General features: G+C 42.3%; 1 protein-coding gene across 1 annotated transcript in view; it reads right to left on the reverse strand.

The window, feature by feature from the left end:
- Positions 1 to 6,734: 6,734 nt before the first annotated feature.
- LOC143804776 (factor XIIa inhibitor-like) overlaps positions 6,735 to 15,473 on the reverse strand; it is an 80,683-nt gene continuing 71,944 nt past the window's right edge. The window contains exon 8 of the mRNA XM_077283189.1: positions 6,735 to 7,693. Coding sequence (XP_077139304.1) covers positions 7,440 to 7,693 — 254 coding nt within the window. The 3' untranslated portion in view covers positions 6,735 to 7,439. The remainder of the gene's footprint in view (positions 7,694 to 15,473) is intronic.

Genomic DNA, 15,473 nt, shown 5'->3' on the forward strand with positions numbered 1-15,473 from the left:
GCTCCTGTACCACGGCATGTACAATACTAATGTTTAATATTAACTTTTCAATATCGTCTGTACATTAATCTGTTACCAATGAAAGCGCCCTTCTGTTGGAAAGCACTGTCATTGAAACAGAGGTCTGTGACCCATGTGAATTCACCATAAGGGATGGCTTGGATGGTGTGACGTAGATGACAACTGGTGGATAGCAAAATGGTTTATCCTGCAGTATCTTGTCTATATAAAGATGTCTCAACACTGCTTTCTGTTGGTTTACCTGACAAAGTACACTGACGAGCAAATGGGTGTCATGAATGTACACACACACTGAGCTCTGCTGCATCTTCCTGCCTCTGTAAGTGACATGTAGCTCAGACACACGCTGTGGGCTTTCTGATCCCCCCTCTTCACACTGCATAAGAAACTCTTCTTCTCACTACACACTCTGCGCAACTTGATACCAATGTGCAGCAGCCCCCACTGAGTAGTTTATGGCCTTAAGCTGGATAAAGGTAGCTGTGGTGACGTGCTCTTTTGTTCATGTAAAAACTTAATAGTAGGGCATAACTTGACCCCAATTAGTGATAGAGATATAAAAGTTACATATTCAGAATGTCCACCGAGAGATCTATAACCTACTGAAAGTCTCTAGGATCCAAACCCAATGAAATCCAAGGAACAGATTTCTCATTAAGCGGGTCATGTATCCACTTCGTGTTTACACATAAATGAACCCCCATGTCATGCTGAGTATAATGATAATTTTGTCTTTCTTCTACGAAGTTCATATGCCGAGATATGTTTAGAGATGTTTATTCATATCTTCAAGAAAGGGGAGTATTCAGCCACCCAGTGAGGTTACCACAGGGGGAGTGCCTTGGTTTCGAGCACAGGTATAAGATAGTGAGACCTCATTTTTGCACTAGTCTTTGTCCAGGGAACTAGCTGAGAGACACTCTGCAATGCACTTTGATGTATCGCCCCTCCCTTGCACCGCATGGTCTGCTATGAAATGACTTAAGTAACTAAGTGTTTTTCTTCTTTTAATCCCTTTTTATTTTGTAATTGTCTGTATATACAAAATTGTCTAATTTTCTAATATCTTTTTATACTTTTGTAAACACTGCCTAACTTTTGGAGTAAGATATATAAAATTACTAGCTTTGTTTCTCCTTGCTCTATAACGTACTTTCACATACTCTGAGGTAAATTACGCTACTGTTTGGGTTGGCTCCTGACTCCGTTATTAATTAAGAAATAGGAGCTGGTGGCAGCGGAAGTGTCATGAGCCTTTGGGAAAACTGGCAGCGACAGACGGCGTTGATAATTATTGTTCCCGCCTGAGTGGGAGCAGTTATATCACCCTCGCTTCAGTGTGCCCATTAGCCAGTACATAGCAAGGCAGCCTTTCTGGCAACTAATTATCCTAGGTGCAGTTTCCTGGCTGACCTGAGGGTAAGGTAAGGGGGGGTGCCAGAGAGCTGCAAGTTCCAAACCGGAACCGGGAAGTGGGATATAGATAAATCCCCTTCAGAAAAGACCCAGGGGGCAACCAAACCACCCCAGTTCATGACATATTGGTGGCAGCAGTGGGATGATAAAAATATCCTCCCTGTGATTCATGACAATGGGTAACAATTTTTTTAACTTTTGGCTTTCAGGCTCCATATCTCATCATCTACTGCTTCTAATGTGAGACTACCATCATTTTATAGACAATCATCTTGGCTAGCTCATATATAAATTTGACTTGCAACTATTTAGCACATGATTAGTTATGCAGATTCTTGTCATGCCACTGCATTGTTACTGTTTAGCTCCTAAAAATCTAAATGAACATTTTTATTATTTTGTTAGTATTTTGTAAATCGACCTTTGGCTTCAGCCTTTCAACACTGCCTGAAACCTTCTGGACCGCTCTAAATCAGATTCAAGCATGTCTAGACTGAAATCTGGTCCTAGGTCTCGTCTACACATTCCCAAAGTTGGGGCATACTGGTCGCCTCACTTGACTATATGTACAGGTTTTTTAATTCAACTCTACCCACAAGTGTTCGATTGGGTTGAGGTCTGGGGATGGTGGGGACATTCCAGCACCTCTACTTCATTGTCATTGATCCATTTCTCCTGCAATCTCAATGTATGCTTTGTGTCGTTGTTCTGCTGAACACTATGTTGTCCTTATCAAACCCATAGTACACGAGTATACAAAGTATCTCATCTTGTAGTTTACTCACATATAGCTTTGCATTGAGACAACCATTGATCCTGTCCAGAAAAGGGTACCCACTTGGAAGTACAGCAGCATATAGACAGGTGGACAGTATTCAATCCAGGGTGTTCAGTCAAAAGATAAAGTTTATTCCACCATCAAATGAACACTCGCATGGAGCTCAGCACTGAGACCATCATTGATCTTGGTCAAGTATCCAAAGTCTTTGGCTCTGAAACAACCCCATATCATCAGACTTCCTCCACCAAACTTCACAGTGCCTTCAATTTCTCGATCCGTTAGAGCTTTTTACCCTTGTTTCTTCAAGACCCATTTGCACCCATCAAAGCCTAGTCTATTGACCTTCGTCTCATTGCCCCAAATCACCCATTTCCAATTTTCTACTGTCCACTTTTTGTAGTTTTTTGCAAATTCGAGTTGACCCTGCTTATGACGATATTGAAGTCAAGGCTTCTTCACCTTTTTCGGGCCACCTTTCCAGACTTGTGTAACACGTGTCGCACCATGCTTGCATAGACCTCTGTGATCTCACTATTATGAAGCATACAAGCCACTTCCACTACCGTGTTTGAACTACCAGAACTGATAGACCTTGTGATGAGCCAAATTGTTTACTCCAATATTTTGCCCGGACGTCCACCTCTTGGCTTTTAAATGGATAGACGGATGTCATTTTGTATTCTTTTAACTGTCATGGCACTAACATTATGCAGTTTGGCAATTTTCTTGACCGAGAGACTCCTATCGATGAGCTGGATGATGCGGTTTCTCTTTTCTTGGGAAATCTTTTTCATGGCTGCTCCTCAATTCGAACCAGTGCCGTTTTGCTTGGGAATCTCCCTAATAGCACATTGAGCTATTAGGGAATGTGAGAACAGATTGTATCTTGTAGTATACCGGAAGAAAAACATTTTGTCCACCACCAGGAGCACAGCAGTAACAATGCAGTGACATGACAAAAATTTGCATAACTAATGATATGCTAAATAGTTGAAAGTCAAATTTATGTATGAGATTTCCAAAATGATAGTATATAAAATGATGGTAGTCTCACATTCGAAGCAGTAGTGGATGGTGAGATATGCAGCCTGAAAGTCAAAAGTTAAAAACATTGTTGTTACCCTTTTCCTTGTCAGTGTAAGATTAAAAAAAAAACTTGGTTACTAGTGGGACTGAGCGAACCCAAACTGTAAAGTTCGGGTCCATACCAGACACCTAGTGTTGGGTTCTGAACCCCGAACACAGTGACTGGCTGACATAGGCGATCACTCACTCTGTTCCTTCCTGCACTTGGTCCAGCACTATTCCTAATCTATATAGGCTTCCATTGGTATACAGCACAAAGGGTTGAGAGAAATCAGCGTAGGTTAAAATGGGAGTATATGTCAATGCCATCTTCAATATCTGAAAGGCTTCTGTAGCGCCCCCACTGCCGCAGGGCCGAGGGGTACCCGGTACCGGGCCTCTGAGTCTCTGTTCTGGGATTGTCACGGTGGCTAGACCCGGCCCGTGACCCTGCTGAGGGGCGTACAATGAAAGTGGAGGTATGGTGATGTTATGGTGCGGTGCAGGTCGCAGTAAATAACGAGGACACCAGTTTGCAGTCTCTTTACCTCTTTACTGAAGGCTTCAAGGTGCTCAATCTGGAGCACTGTTAACAGGGCTGTCTGAGACCGGCCGGTCCAAAGGCACATCAGGAGTTCCCTTTTCAGGTGGGAATCAGTGTCTACCTTCTAGCGCCTGTGTGTTGTAGTCCTTCCCTGCTGAGCACCCCGGGATAGTCCTCACAACTGCTGTGTCTGTCTCTGATCTTCGTTCTCTCCGTCCCCCAGATAATATGGCTAGGACGCACCCGTATGACTGGATAGGCCTGGAGTTCTTCCGGGACCCTAGAGTCGCCCCTCTCCCACAGCTGCCTCCGTTGTCTGCTTAGGTGTTTAAGTGAGACAGCCAACCTATAATTGGCTGTCCGGCCGTGGTTTGAAGTAATGCTTGTAGTTTCTTACTTGCTCGGCGTTCCGGCCACCGACTGTTTGCGCCTCAGAAGGATGTTGCCTCGATCTTACAGCACGACTCCTTCTGGTCCTCTTGCCTCTTTGCTGTATTCCCGTTACTCACTGGTTTGTGCTGCTCTTAAGAATCTGTCAGGATCCCTTCCCTGACAGGTCCTCTCTCTAGCTCTTCCCAGTTACTTCTCCCTGTCTTCCTGTCCAACCCCCAGTTTTACCAGAGTGTGAGGATTGGCCTATTAGATAGAACCACCCCCCCTGGTGGCCGGAGTGTGAAGTGTAGTGTGAGTGTTACCTGGTCAGGTGAACTCCTTTAGTGCAGTCAGACGTAACATCACTCCCCTTAGTGGCAGAGCGACATTACTGCAACGACCAGGACTCTGGGGCGCTGCACTTCCTCTTGCCTAGGACCCCACTGGATTTCCTCCTGCAGTTCCTCTTAGCAACACATTGAGCGGTGACACGATTTTAGCAAAGATTTTGATAAACCTGTGCTTTTATCCAGCAAGCCCCAGGAACACTCTTAGCTCCCTTAAGTTAATAGGGGTGGGCCACTTCTGCACTGTGGCCACCTTCTCCGCGGTGAGGTAGACTCCGGCACTGGAAACAGTGTGTCCCATATATTTAAACTCCCGTTTAAACAGGTGACACTTCCTGTTTCACTTAACCTTTAGGCCGTGCCTCCGAAGTTGTTCTAATACCTGTTCCAGCCGAATAAGATGGTCTTCAAACGTGGACGAGTAGATGTTGATGTCATCAAGATATATTAGGGTCACCTCAAAAATTAAAATCTCCCAAGCATCTTTCCATCAGGTTCGAGAACATCTCTGGTGCATTAGTCAGCCCGAATAGCATCTGGTTAAATTCAAATAGACCCAATAGGGTGGTCGAAGGCCGTCTTCAGGCAGTCTTCAACAGCCACTGGAACCTGCCAGTAGCCACTGGCTAGGTCGAGAAAAAAGTACTTGGCCTTTCCCTAAATGGGAATAAATTTCTTAATCCTGGGTAAGGGGTAGGAGACCGGCAGATTGCGAGCATTCAGTGCTTCGTAGCCTACACAGAACGTCAGCGTACCATCTTTCTTTCAAACTAACAGAACAAGTGCCGACCAGGGGCTTTGGCTTTTGCATATCACTCCATTATGTAACATATGCCACAGTAGTTCTTACACCTCTTAGTACATCTGAGGTTGAATTTGCCAGTACCTCTCTCAAATGGAGGAAGTGGTCCTCGTGGGGATCTCATGCTGTATGGCTTTGGGGCCTCCAAAGTCAGCTTTGTGTTGTGCAAACACTCCTATAACACAACTGTTTAACCTGCCCTACAAGTTTCAGATAGAATTCTGTGAAGTTGACAGCCTGTTCATGGCTCGCATCTATACTTTTGGCCATCGAGGGACACTGACAAGGTCCATAGGTCTAAAGTCCATGGATCTCCTTCCACGTGCATTAATTCTGAGTTTATCTAATGCCCGTGTGCTTGTCAGTCGGTTGCCAGGGTGCGAGCAACCAATAGTCTGGAGATCACATCTTCCTCCGTTATAGGTTCAATTTGGACATCCACTCCTTTTAATGACTCACGAGCCAGTATCAGCATATTGAGTAGAGTTTTCCCCCCCAGGTAAATTCAATGTAGCTTCCAGGGGTATTAGCACTTTGCCAAGATGCTGACAAGAAGGGAGAAACTTCTGAATGTGACTGACCTGGAACACTATTTCTGGCTTGGTCATGAATGGCACTGGTCCAACAGTTTCTGTCTGAACCATCAGCCAGGAACTGCCTGCCCTACTCCCTTCAACACATTCATCCCCAGAGTCACGATAGGTCCCGCTCCTCTGGAGCCCTTTACCAACAGGATCCTTTTCTTCCCAGCTCTTTTCCCTTACAGACATCCACACTACTCGAGCCACTGGAACGGGCAATTAGTTGGCTGCCACTAATTGAACGGTTGTCTCTTTCTTGGAGCCAGCGACTTCAGGAAAATGACACTGTAAGTACTCTTCAAGCATAGTGGTCACCTTGGACCCCATGTCCTCCAACCAGCGAATACGTTGCCCATTATATATATATATATATATATAAAACTGAACATGAGGTTCTTAATTTAACATTCTGATCAAGCAGAAAGCAGACCAGGAACAGGTGTGTAACAATATAGTGTTTTACCTTCATGCCAGTGTCTCAGTCAGGATTTATGTCTGAAGCCCTGGAAATCAAGGTTTGGGCCTATGTACTCTGTCAAACATCATTTTCGCAAGTATTTAACTTGAAGACATGGTCGATTGCATCTTGGAGCACTCACAGTGGCTTTGTCTGCATCCTTGCAGTCAATAGTGCCATCAGTGCATATATTCCAATCTCATTTTGCAGGACTTCAGACGTAGGCCCCGACGGAGTCACTGATATAAGGGTAAAATTCAATGTGAACCCGGCCGTAATGTAACCCTATAGACACAGTTGGCACATGTGTAGATTTTTTTTGGGCACAGTAAACACACAGCACAAATGTGATATATACTATTCTTTATTGACCATTACTGATTTTTTGGCCAGGACAGTCAAACACGAGAGGATTATTGAGCGTTTATTCTTTAAGCATTGCTGTGCATATCACATATTCTTATATTTTTATGAGCTGTGTACCTATATAAATATATATTAATTGAATTAAAGCTAATAGGAAAGGATCCGGTTACAGTTGAGTTGTATTAAAGAAATATAATTGGAGATGAACGAATCTGCTAAAATTTGAATTCGGCAAATTTGCTCAAATTCGGATATGAAATCCGATTTACATTGAATTTTTTTGGTGTAAACCAAATGTCCCTTGTTATACTCTGGGGTCTCTATAATAATTGTAGGCTAAACAAGTAAATACTCTCCTCAGCCTTCACCTGGCTTTTTTCTGATCTTCTAATTAGACAACCTGCCATTCCTTCCAGTCCGATGTTCTGTTTTGGCCTCCAAAGATTTGACGAGGCCTTAAGTGATGTCAGAGGTGCTGAAGAGGATGGAAGAGAAGACTGGAATGGATTCCTTTGGAATCCAGCAAAATGGTGGACATTTTTAAAGCAAATCAAAAGTATTTGGATTCTTGAAAATGTTTTTTTTTTTAATGTGAAATGTGAAGTGAACTTGATTCGCCTCAAATCGATTCGTTCATCTCTAAATAAGAGGCATTGCAGTTTACTCTATGTATGATTTGGCTTAAAGTCACTTACTGGGGTCAGTTACGCGCCCAATAATAATGGGGATTTTGTTTTTGTCATTAACCAGAACATACAAAAAAGGTCTTTCCACTGAGAACACTGGCATCGTGCGAGCAACACTGATGGAAGTAGCAGCTGCAGCTTTTACGCCACTTTCTTTGATTTCCAAAACAGCGCGATGACGGACATCGCTGATTACAAGCTCACTCTTATCTGACAGGGCGCAGAACTCTGGGGCTTCAAAAAGATCATAGAGACCTGTGAGGCAAAAACAAATCATTTATTGTGTGGTATTAGAAAGTTCCAAGGCTTAATTTACGTAAAAAAGTACAACATGACATGTTATATTGGGTCCTTTAACACATTTTGCATTGGGGTCAGGAGCCTAACATAGCAAAATGAAATGGCCCACACCGCCAAACAACAAGAAACTGAAACAATAGCATGCAGCGGATGAAATAAGTATTGAAAGCCAATTTTCTAAGTAACTATATTTCTAAAGGTGCCATTGACATGAAATTCTCACCCGATGTCGGCAATGATATCACCATAGATGACTATAAATTAAGTTATGCGTAATAATGAGAAATGACACAGGGAAAAAGTTTTGAACATTCTTACTGAAATGTATTTAATTCTTCGCACAAAAATCTTTGTTGGTGATGACCGCTTCAAGATGCCTCCTGTATGGAGAAAGTAGTCGCAGGCATTGCTCAGGTGTCATTTTGGCCCATTCTTCCACAAAAACATTCTTCAAATTCTGAAGCTTCGTGGGCTCCTTCTATGAACTCTGAGCTTTAGTTCCTTCCATAAATGTTCTATAGGGTTAAGGTCAGGTGATCGGCTCAGCCATTCTAGCAGCTTTTTCTTTTTTTGAAACCAATTGAGAGGTTCCTTGCTTATATAGATGGCAGTAGATTTTTATCAAGAATGTACATCTGTCCACTCATCCTTCCTTCAATGATATGAAGTTTGTCAGTGCTGTATGCTGAAAACAGCCCCATGCCATGTTGTTCCCACCTCCAAACTTCACTGTTAGTATGGTGTTTTTGTGGTGATGTGCAGTGCCTTTTGACCTCCAAACATGGTGTGTATTATGGCATCCAAAGAGGTAAATTTTGGTCTCAGCTGACCAGACTATATTCTCCCAGTATTTCACAGAATGGCCTAAATGTTGTTGTGCAAACTTTATACACATTTGAACATGCTTTAGGTTCAGCAATGGAGTCTTGCATGGTGAGCGTGCATACAGGCCATAGAGGTTGATTATTCATAGTTTTCTTTGAAACAATTGTACCCGCTGATTCCAGGTCTTTCTGTAACTCTCCACATGTGGTCCTTGGCTGTTGGACAACTCTTCAGATAATTATGTTCACTACTCTACCTGAAATCTTGTAGGCATCACCTGGTCATAGCCGGTTTATGGTGAAATGATGTTCTTTCCACTTCCAGATTATGGCCCCAACAGTGCTCACTGGAACCTTCAGTAGTTTAGAAATTCTTCTGTAACCAATGCCATCAGAATGTTTTACTGCAATAAGGTTGCAAAGGTCTTGCGACACCTCACTGGTTTTGAGATGTTTCTTTTGTGACACCTTGGTAATGAGACACCTTTTTATAGGTCATCAGTTGCACCAGCTGATATTATTGTTCACTAAGTGGCAGGATTGCTTTCTAATTACTGATATTAGCTGCTGTCATGATTTTCCAGGGCTTTTTGCACCTTTTTCTGTGTGTTAAATACTTTTTCATTATTGCACAAAACTAAATTTATGGACATTTATGGTTTGGTTTTCTTTGCCTGTGTGGATTGGATGGATTGTTATCGACATCTGGTGAAAATTTTATGTCAATACTAGCACCTTTAGAAATATATATTTACTTAGAAAATTGGTGACGTGTTCAGTGCTTATTTCACCCATTATATATGTGTGTGATGCAACGTCTGAGACTAAATAAGTAGAAGAATTCATGTGATTGACAGCTAAAAGGTTGCTCCCAGTGTGCGCGGCATGGAGGGAGGCAGCAGCGCTCCGGATCTTGGGATGAGGGAGAAGGTGGCAATTTCTGAAAACACGAGAATGGGATGCATTATATCATATATGCCTCTGTAAAATCAGCCATCATTCTGCCACATTAGTATAATAATGAATTACTCCCCCCTTACAATTTACTATCACATATTAGCATGCAGTAATCATGCCATCTCCTCCTTGTATAATAAAGAATTATTACAATTAGTCATGTGACAAGGCTCGTTAAAGGGTCGACATTGACTGTTAGGATTGCTACTTCCAATAGGTGGCACTAGAGTTCTAGTCCTCTTCCTCTCTGAAGAGACAATTTACGATTAGTAAAATAATTATTAGACTAATAAATAATTAATCCAGCCATCAGAACATAATAAATGTATGTAAAAAACAAACAAAAAAAATCCTTATACTCACCCTATCACTCACTTCTCCGACCCCTCTGCATCACGCGTCTGGTCCTTGCTGCATCTTCAGATAGTGAGCGGGGCGATCTGAAGATGTGGCGAGGACCAGACAGGTCATACAAAAGGAAAACACCAGCAAAGCTTAAACTGCCCAAATTAATTAATAAAAATATCAATCTATATTAAATATAACAATAAAAATTACACACAATTAAAAAGCTGAAGCAAAGGGGGTAGGTCTGTAGAGTGAACAAAAGTGGTATTTAATCATATGCATACCTTATTAAATACTTGACAATCATGATATATACTTGTTGTAGGCTTGTCACAGTCAGTTATAATCCTAGTCAGTACATAGCCTTTGGTAAAGGATATAACAGCTCCACTCAGGAGCGGATTATAAGAGGGTCAATCTGGGCGGTAGCCCAGGGCCCAGTGGTGTTGGGGGGCCCTGGGCTACCGCACATATTGCCCGCCGGCCGCCGCCATCAGGGCATTACTGCATGTGCCCCTGTCAGACTGGCGTAGTATAATTTATGGGCCCGGACCCGGTGGGCAGAGAGAGGGGGCCCGCATCGGGCCCCATCTCATCTTCTCACCGGGCCCCTACCGGCGCTGCGGCGGTTTCCTATTGACATTCAGGCGCACGCCCGCACGTCAATAGTTAACAACAGCCGCCAGCCAATTGGAGGCTGGCAGCTGAAGTCGGCCGCAGGTGCAGCACACATGTTGCCGGCGTCTGACGTCATTGTCAGTCGCCGGCAAGTCCACGCTGCTGGAGGGAGCTCGCCGCCTGGAGCGCTGGTCAGGTGAGGAGAACTCGTTTTTTTTTTTTTTTGCGAACAGCAATCCGGGGGGCCCGGGGCAATATGCTGGAGACACTGGGGGCAATGCTGGAGACACTGAGGCAGATTGCTGGACACACTGGGGCAAATGATTGCTGGACACACTGGGGCAATGCTGGAGACACTGGGGGCAATGCTGGAGACACTGGGGCAGATTGCTGGAGATTGCTGGAGACACTGGGGCAATGCTGGAGACACTGGGGGCAATGCTGGAGGACACACTGGGGCAGATGATTGCTGGACACACTGGGGGTAATATGCTGGACACACTGGGGGGTAATATGCTGGACACACTGGGGCAGATTGCTGGACATACTGGGGCAGATTGTTGAACACACTGTCTGGGGGCAATGCTGGACATAGGGGCTAATTAAGAAATATTATTACTGCAGTGATGTATTTATTTTATTTTTTGAGTATACTGTTTTAAATGGGGGGCGGTCCTGTTACTGTGCAGAGTGACACTATGTCGCCTTTTTTTCTTCATGTGGTGTAATGTAGAAGTTGGGAAAAATTAAGTAATGTGTTCTGCAAGCAGAGCTCGAGATAACTGTGTTATTTCCTGCAGAAACGAGTCCTGACTGGAAGAAATGATGGCGGTCTGTGCTGGATGAAAGATGAAGGACTTTGCCTAGAGACGTCACTGGTGAGTCAGTGTTACCTATACACTGACACTATACACTGTATACTATATACAGAGGTCATGTGTACAATGTCACCAGTGATCACTGTATTACCTATACACTGACACTATACACTGTATACTATATACAGTGGTCCTGTGTATAATGTCACCAGTGATCACTGTATTACCTATACATTATATAGAGAGCTCCTGTGTATAATGTCACCAGTGATCGCTGTATTACCTCTACACAGACACGATGTGTTTTGCAATAATGGCCGTGGCAGAATGAATCCTAAAAATTGGATGAAAACAAACAAGATATGGACTCTAATGGGAGATCTGAATACAATTGGATTATCTGTTATATGAATTTATGCTAATATTGCCGTTTTTTGTTTAATTATGTTGTAGTATGTGTTGTGTATTTTTGCATCCATGTACTTGAAGATCAGTGGTGCCCGGTAATGGATAATTAGTAACATAGGTTATGGTGACCTAATGTTATATATATGTGTGCAGCGTTATAGGTGTTCTCCGTCCTAGTATGTCCTCCTCTGTACGTGCATGATGCCCGCTCCTAGCTGCGCCTGCGGGCTCTTGGCGTCTTGTGACGTGGTGGATGCCTGTTCTGGCTCCGCCCACGCTATGACGTCGACGCCTGCCGGCGTCGCTGGTGACCGAGCAACAGCACGCGTCACTTCCGGGGGAGGGCACTTCACATCCGGTTTGCGGTGTACCACGCTGCATCCCGGAGCTATATAATGTCGGAGATGGGTGCACACAGTAGGCCCCTTGAAAAAGGTGTCCGAAACGCGCGTCGGGGCAGGCGCACGCAGCCTGGTGACACAGCAGCTAAGACGCGATTCATTTAAGGGTAATTATATCTTCCCAGCGTGTCTAGGCCCAATGGGGTCATGATGATTAGGAGATAGGCTAACGTGATTGTCAGCGTGATGGCATATGGGATAATAATTATGGGTTTATAATTCTAATATATGTCTGTACTTTCTCAGTACTGCTCTCCACTATACCCAATATGGGAGTTAGCTAGGTGTCACGTGGCGCTGTGCGTCAACACTAGTGATGGTGTGATATATGTTAGTTGTTCCATTTCCTTAAAATTGGCAGTATGCTTTTTAACTTATCTATTTAAATAAAATTGTGGTTTTTATACTGACATCATTGCCTCTTTGATCATCATTTGTCCTTTGGTTCTCTACACAGACACTGCATACTAAGTACAGATCTCCTGTGTATACTGGCACTTATGGTGATAGTATTGTGTTGTTTTTTTTTATTACTGATCAGTATTGTAGTATTCAGTCACTATGTGGTGGTAATATGTGGTCTGGAAATGGTGTTGTGGTATTTGTCCCTTGTATGTGAAGAAAAAAAAAAAACACCATAAAAGGAAAAACCTCCACTATTCTAAACAAAAAAACACCAGTACACAGGCAGAGATGCTTACCTGTTCAAGGCCTCCAACAATTGCACTAACCAAGGTACAGCGGACCCAAGTTAAGATGGCAAATACACAGGTGCAATAATACCAATATTGCAGCCACCCTACAATCAGGAATTGGCCGCTTGGTGCACCTGTGCAGACAAATAGTCTGTATATGGCATGTTCACACAGGAATGCAAAGTATATGGCTCAAAGCCTATTAATGACGCCATGTAGCGGGCTAACCATATGCATCCTGTCTGAACAGAGGCCACAGTGTACAGAGCCATCTAGGGCCCAGCCGCACCCTGGAAAAATATACAGTGCACCAAAAACATAACAATGTATGCAAGGTATTGGTCGATATTATGGCCACAATTTGGTCACCAAGTGGTGGTAATATGTGGTCTTGACATGGTGCGGTGGTATTTGTTCCTTGTATGTCATATTATTCGATCACTGTGGTTGTAATTTGTGGTCTGGTCATGGTGCGGTGGTATTTGTTCCTTGTAAGTGATATTGATCATTTTAAAAATTGAAAAAATAAATCAAAATATACCTAAATTGTATTGGATATTTTAACAAATATTTAATAGGTTACAGTAGAGTAGGGCCCGGCCATTTTTCTGGAATAATCTGGTTCAGGTGTCACATGACCCCCGTCACATGACCCCCGTCACATGACCGGGGGGGGGGGCCCACAGTGTCTGAACAGCTCGGGGCCCTGGCTACCCTTAATCCACCCCTGGCTCCACTTATTGGCTATATTGTACTATAACGGCACACAATGAAGACAGTTATCCGTAATGAGCCTTTAGCAGCCAAGTTTAGCCATTAATAAATAGCCTGTGTGCAAAAACCAGTGCACGTTAGTATGACCTATGTCAATAAAAATAATAATAGTAAGTAGTCTAAAGTGAAAAACGTGCATATATAAAGTATTCTATAATAAAGTGCAAATGGCAGTACAAGGTAAGAGAAAGCCTAAGAATGTATATGCGAAACGCGCGTCGGGGCTTTGTCCACCATCCTGCCTGATCTCTCCCATACTGAATAGGTAAGAGACATACTCCCTCAGGAAGTTTAACCTTCAAGCTATTTAATTAATGGATTAAGGTGATTACTGATACCTCACCCTACCGCTTACCTTTTTATCTTTATATGGCTTGAATATAACATGTGATGGGAATATTGAGGTTGGTAATTTACCTTCGTTTGCACATCTTTTAACTTTTCCAAGAAATGTTAAAAATACTTTGCACTTGTACTCGCAACTCCTTGTCCTCCAATTATTTTTATTGACATAGCTCTCTAATGCGCACTGGTTTTTGCACACATACTATTTATTAATGGCTAAATTGGCTTTTAAGGGCTCATTACGGATAACTGCCATCCATGTGTGCTGTAATTGCACTCTTTAGCCACTAGGTGGAGCTGTTATATCCTTTAACAAAGGCTATGTACTGACTCGGATTATAACTGACCACTAGGCGGAGACCTATCCCGTATACTAAAGATATTTTGCTGTCTTGACTTTATCAATACACTATACATGCATTTATGCATTGCAGATTATGACCACATACTGTATGTAGTACAAGCATATGTAAAATATACAGTACATATATACTGACATTTTTGCCATTTACTTGTTCATACGATTTTTTTTCATTCTTTCCTTCAAAGTTATAACAGCCTTTAGGTTATTATTTTTATGCTAACTTCACTATATGAGGATTTGTTTTTGTCCGAAATTAGCTGAAGTTATTTTTTAAGTGACAGTTTTCAAAACACATTTTTTTGAGTTACATTTCTGTTATTTGTTTTTTGATTTAATGGAGAAAAAAAATAATCAAATAAAGCATTTTTTTAACATTTACCATTCACCATAAAAAAAATGTTTATTTTAAAAAGTGTAAAAAAAAATCTGGAATTGTTTTCATTATAAAAAAATCTGTTTTTTGTATTTATCTCTAATATAAAGTTAGATAGAGGTGTACTGGTATATATAGATATACTCATATATAGAGATGTATCTCCATGTACCAGTACAGTATGCCAGTAAGGATGAAGAATATTATTTAGATATTTAGAAAGAGAAAATTCTCCTATACATAGCAATGCAACCTGTGGTTTAATGCTAAAGTCTGCTATGGTAAAAGTTGCAAGTTTTTATTTAGGTAAAGTTTTTCAACAAAAGCATAGAAATAATTACCTATACAGTGAGTACGGAAAGTATTCAGACCCCTTTAAATTTTTCACTCTTTGTTTCATTGCAGCCATTTGGTAAATTCAAAAAAGTTAATTTTTTTCCCATTAATGTACACTCTGCATCTCATCTTGACTGAAAAAATCAGAAATGTAGTAATGTAATGTAATGTATTTAAAAAACAAACTGAATTATCACATGGTCATAAGTCTTCAGACCCTTTGCTCAGTATTGAGTAGAAGCACCTTTGAGCTAGTACAGCCATGAGTCTTCTTGGGAATGATGTAACAAGTTTTTCACACCTGGATTTGGGGATCCTCTGCCATTCTTCCTTGCAGATCCTCTCCAGTTCCATCAGGTTGGTTGGTGAACGTTGGTGGACAGCCATTTTCAGGTATCTCCAGAGATGCTCAGTTGGGTTTAGGTCAGGGCTCTGGCTGGGCCAGTCAAGAATGGTCACAGAGTTGTTCTGAAG

Source organism: Ranitomeya variabilis, chromosome 1, assembly GCF_051348905.1.
Source record: "Ranitomeya variabilis isolate aRanVar5 chromosome 1, aRanVar5.hap1, whole genome shotgun sequence".
In the NCBI taxonomy this organism is placed as follows: Eukaryota; Metazoa; Chordata; class Amphibia; order Anura; family Dendrobatidae; genus Ranitomeya; species Ranitomeya variabilis.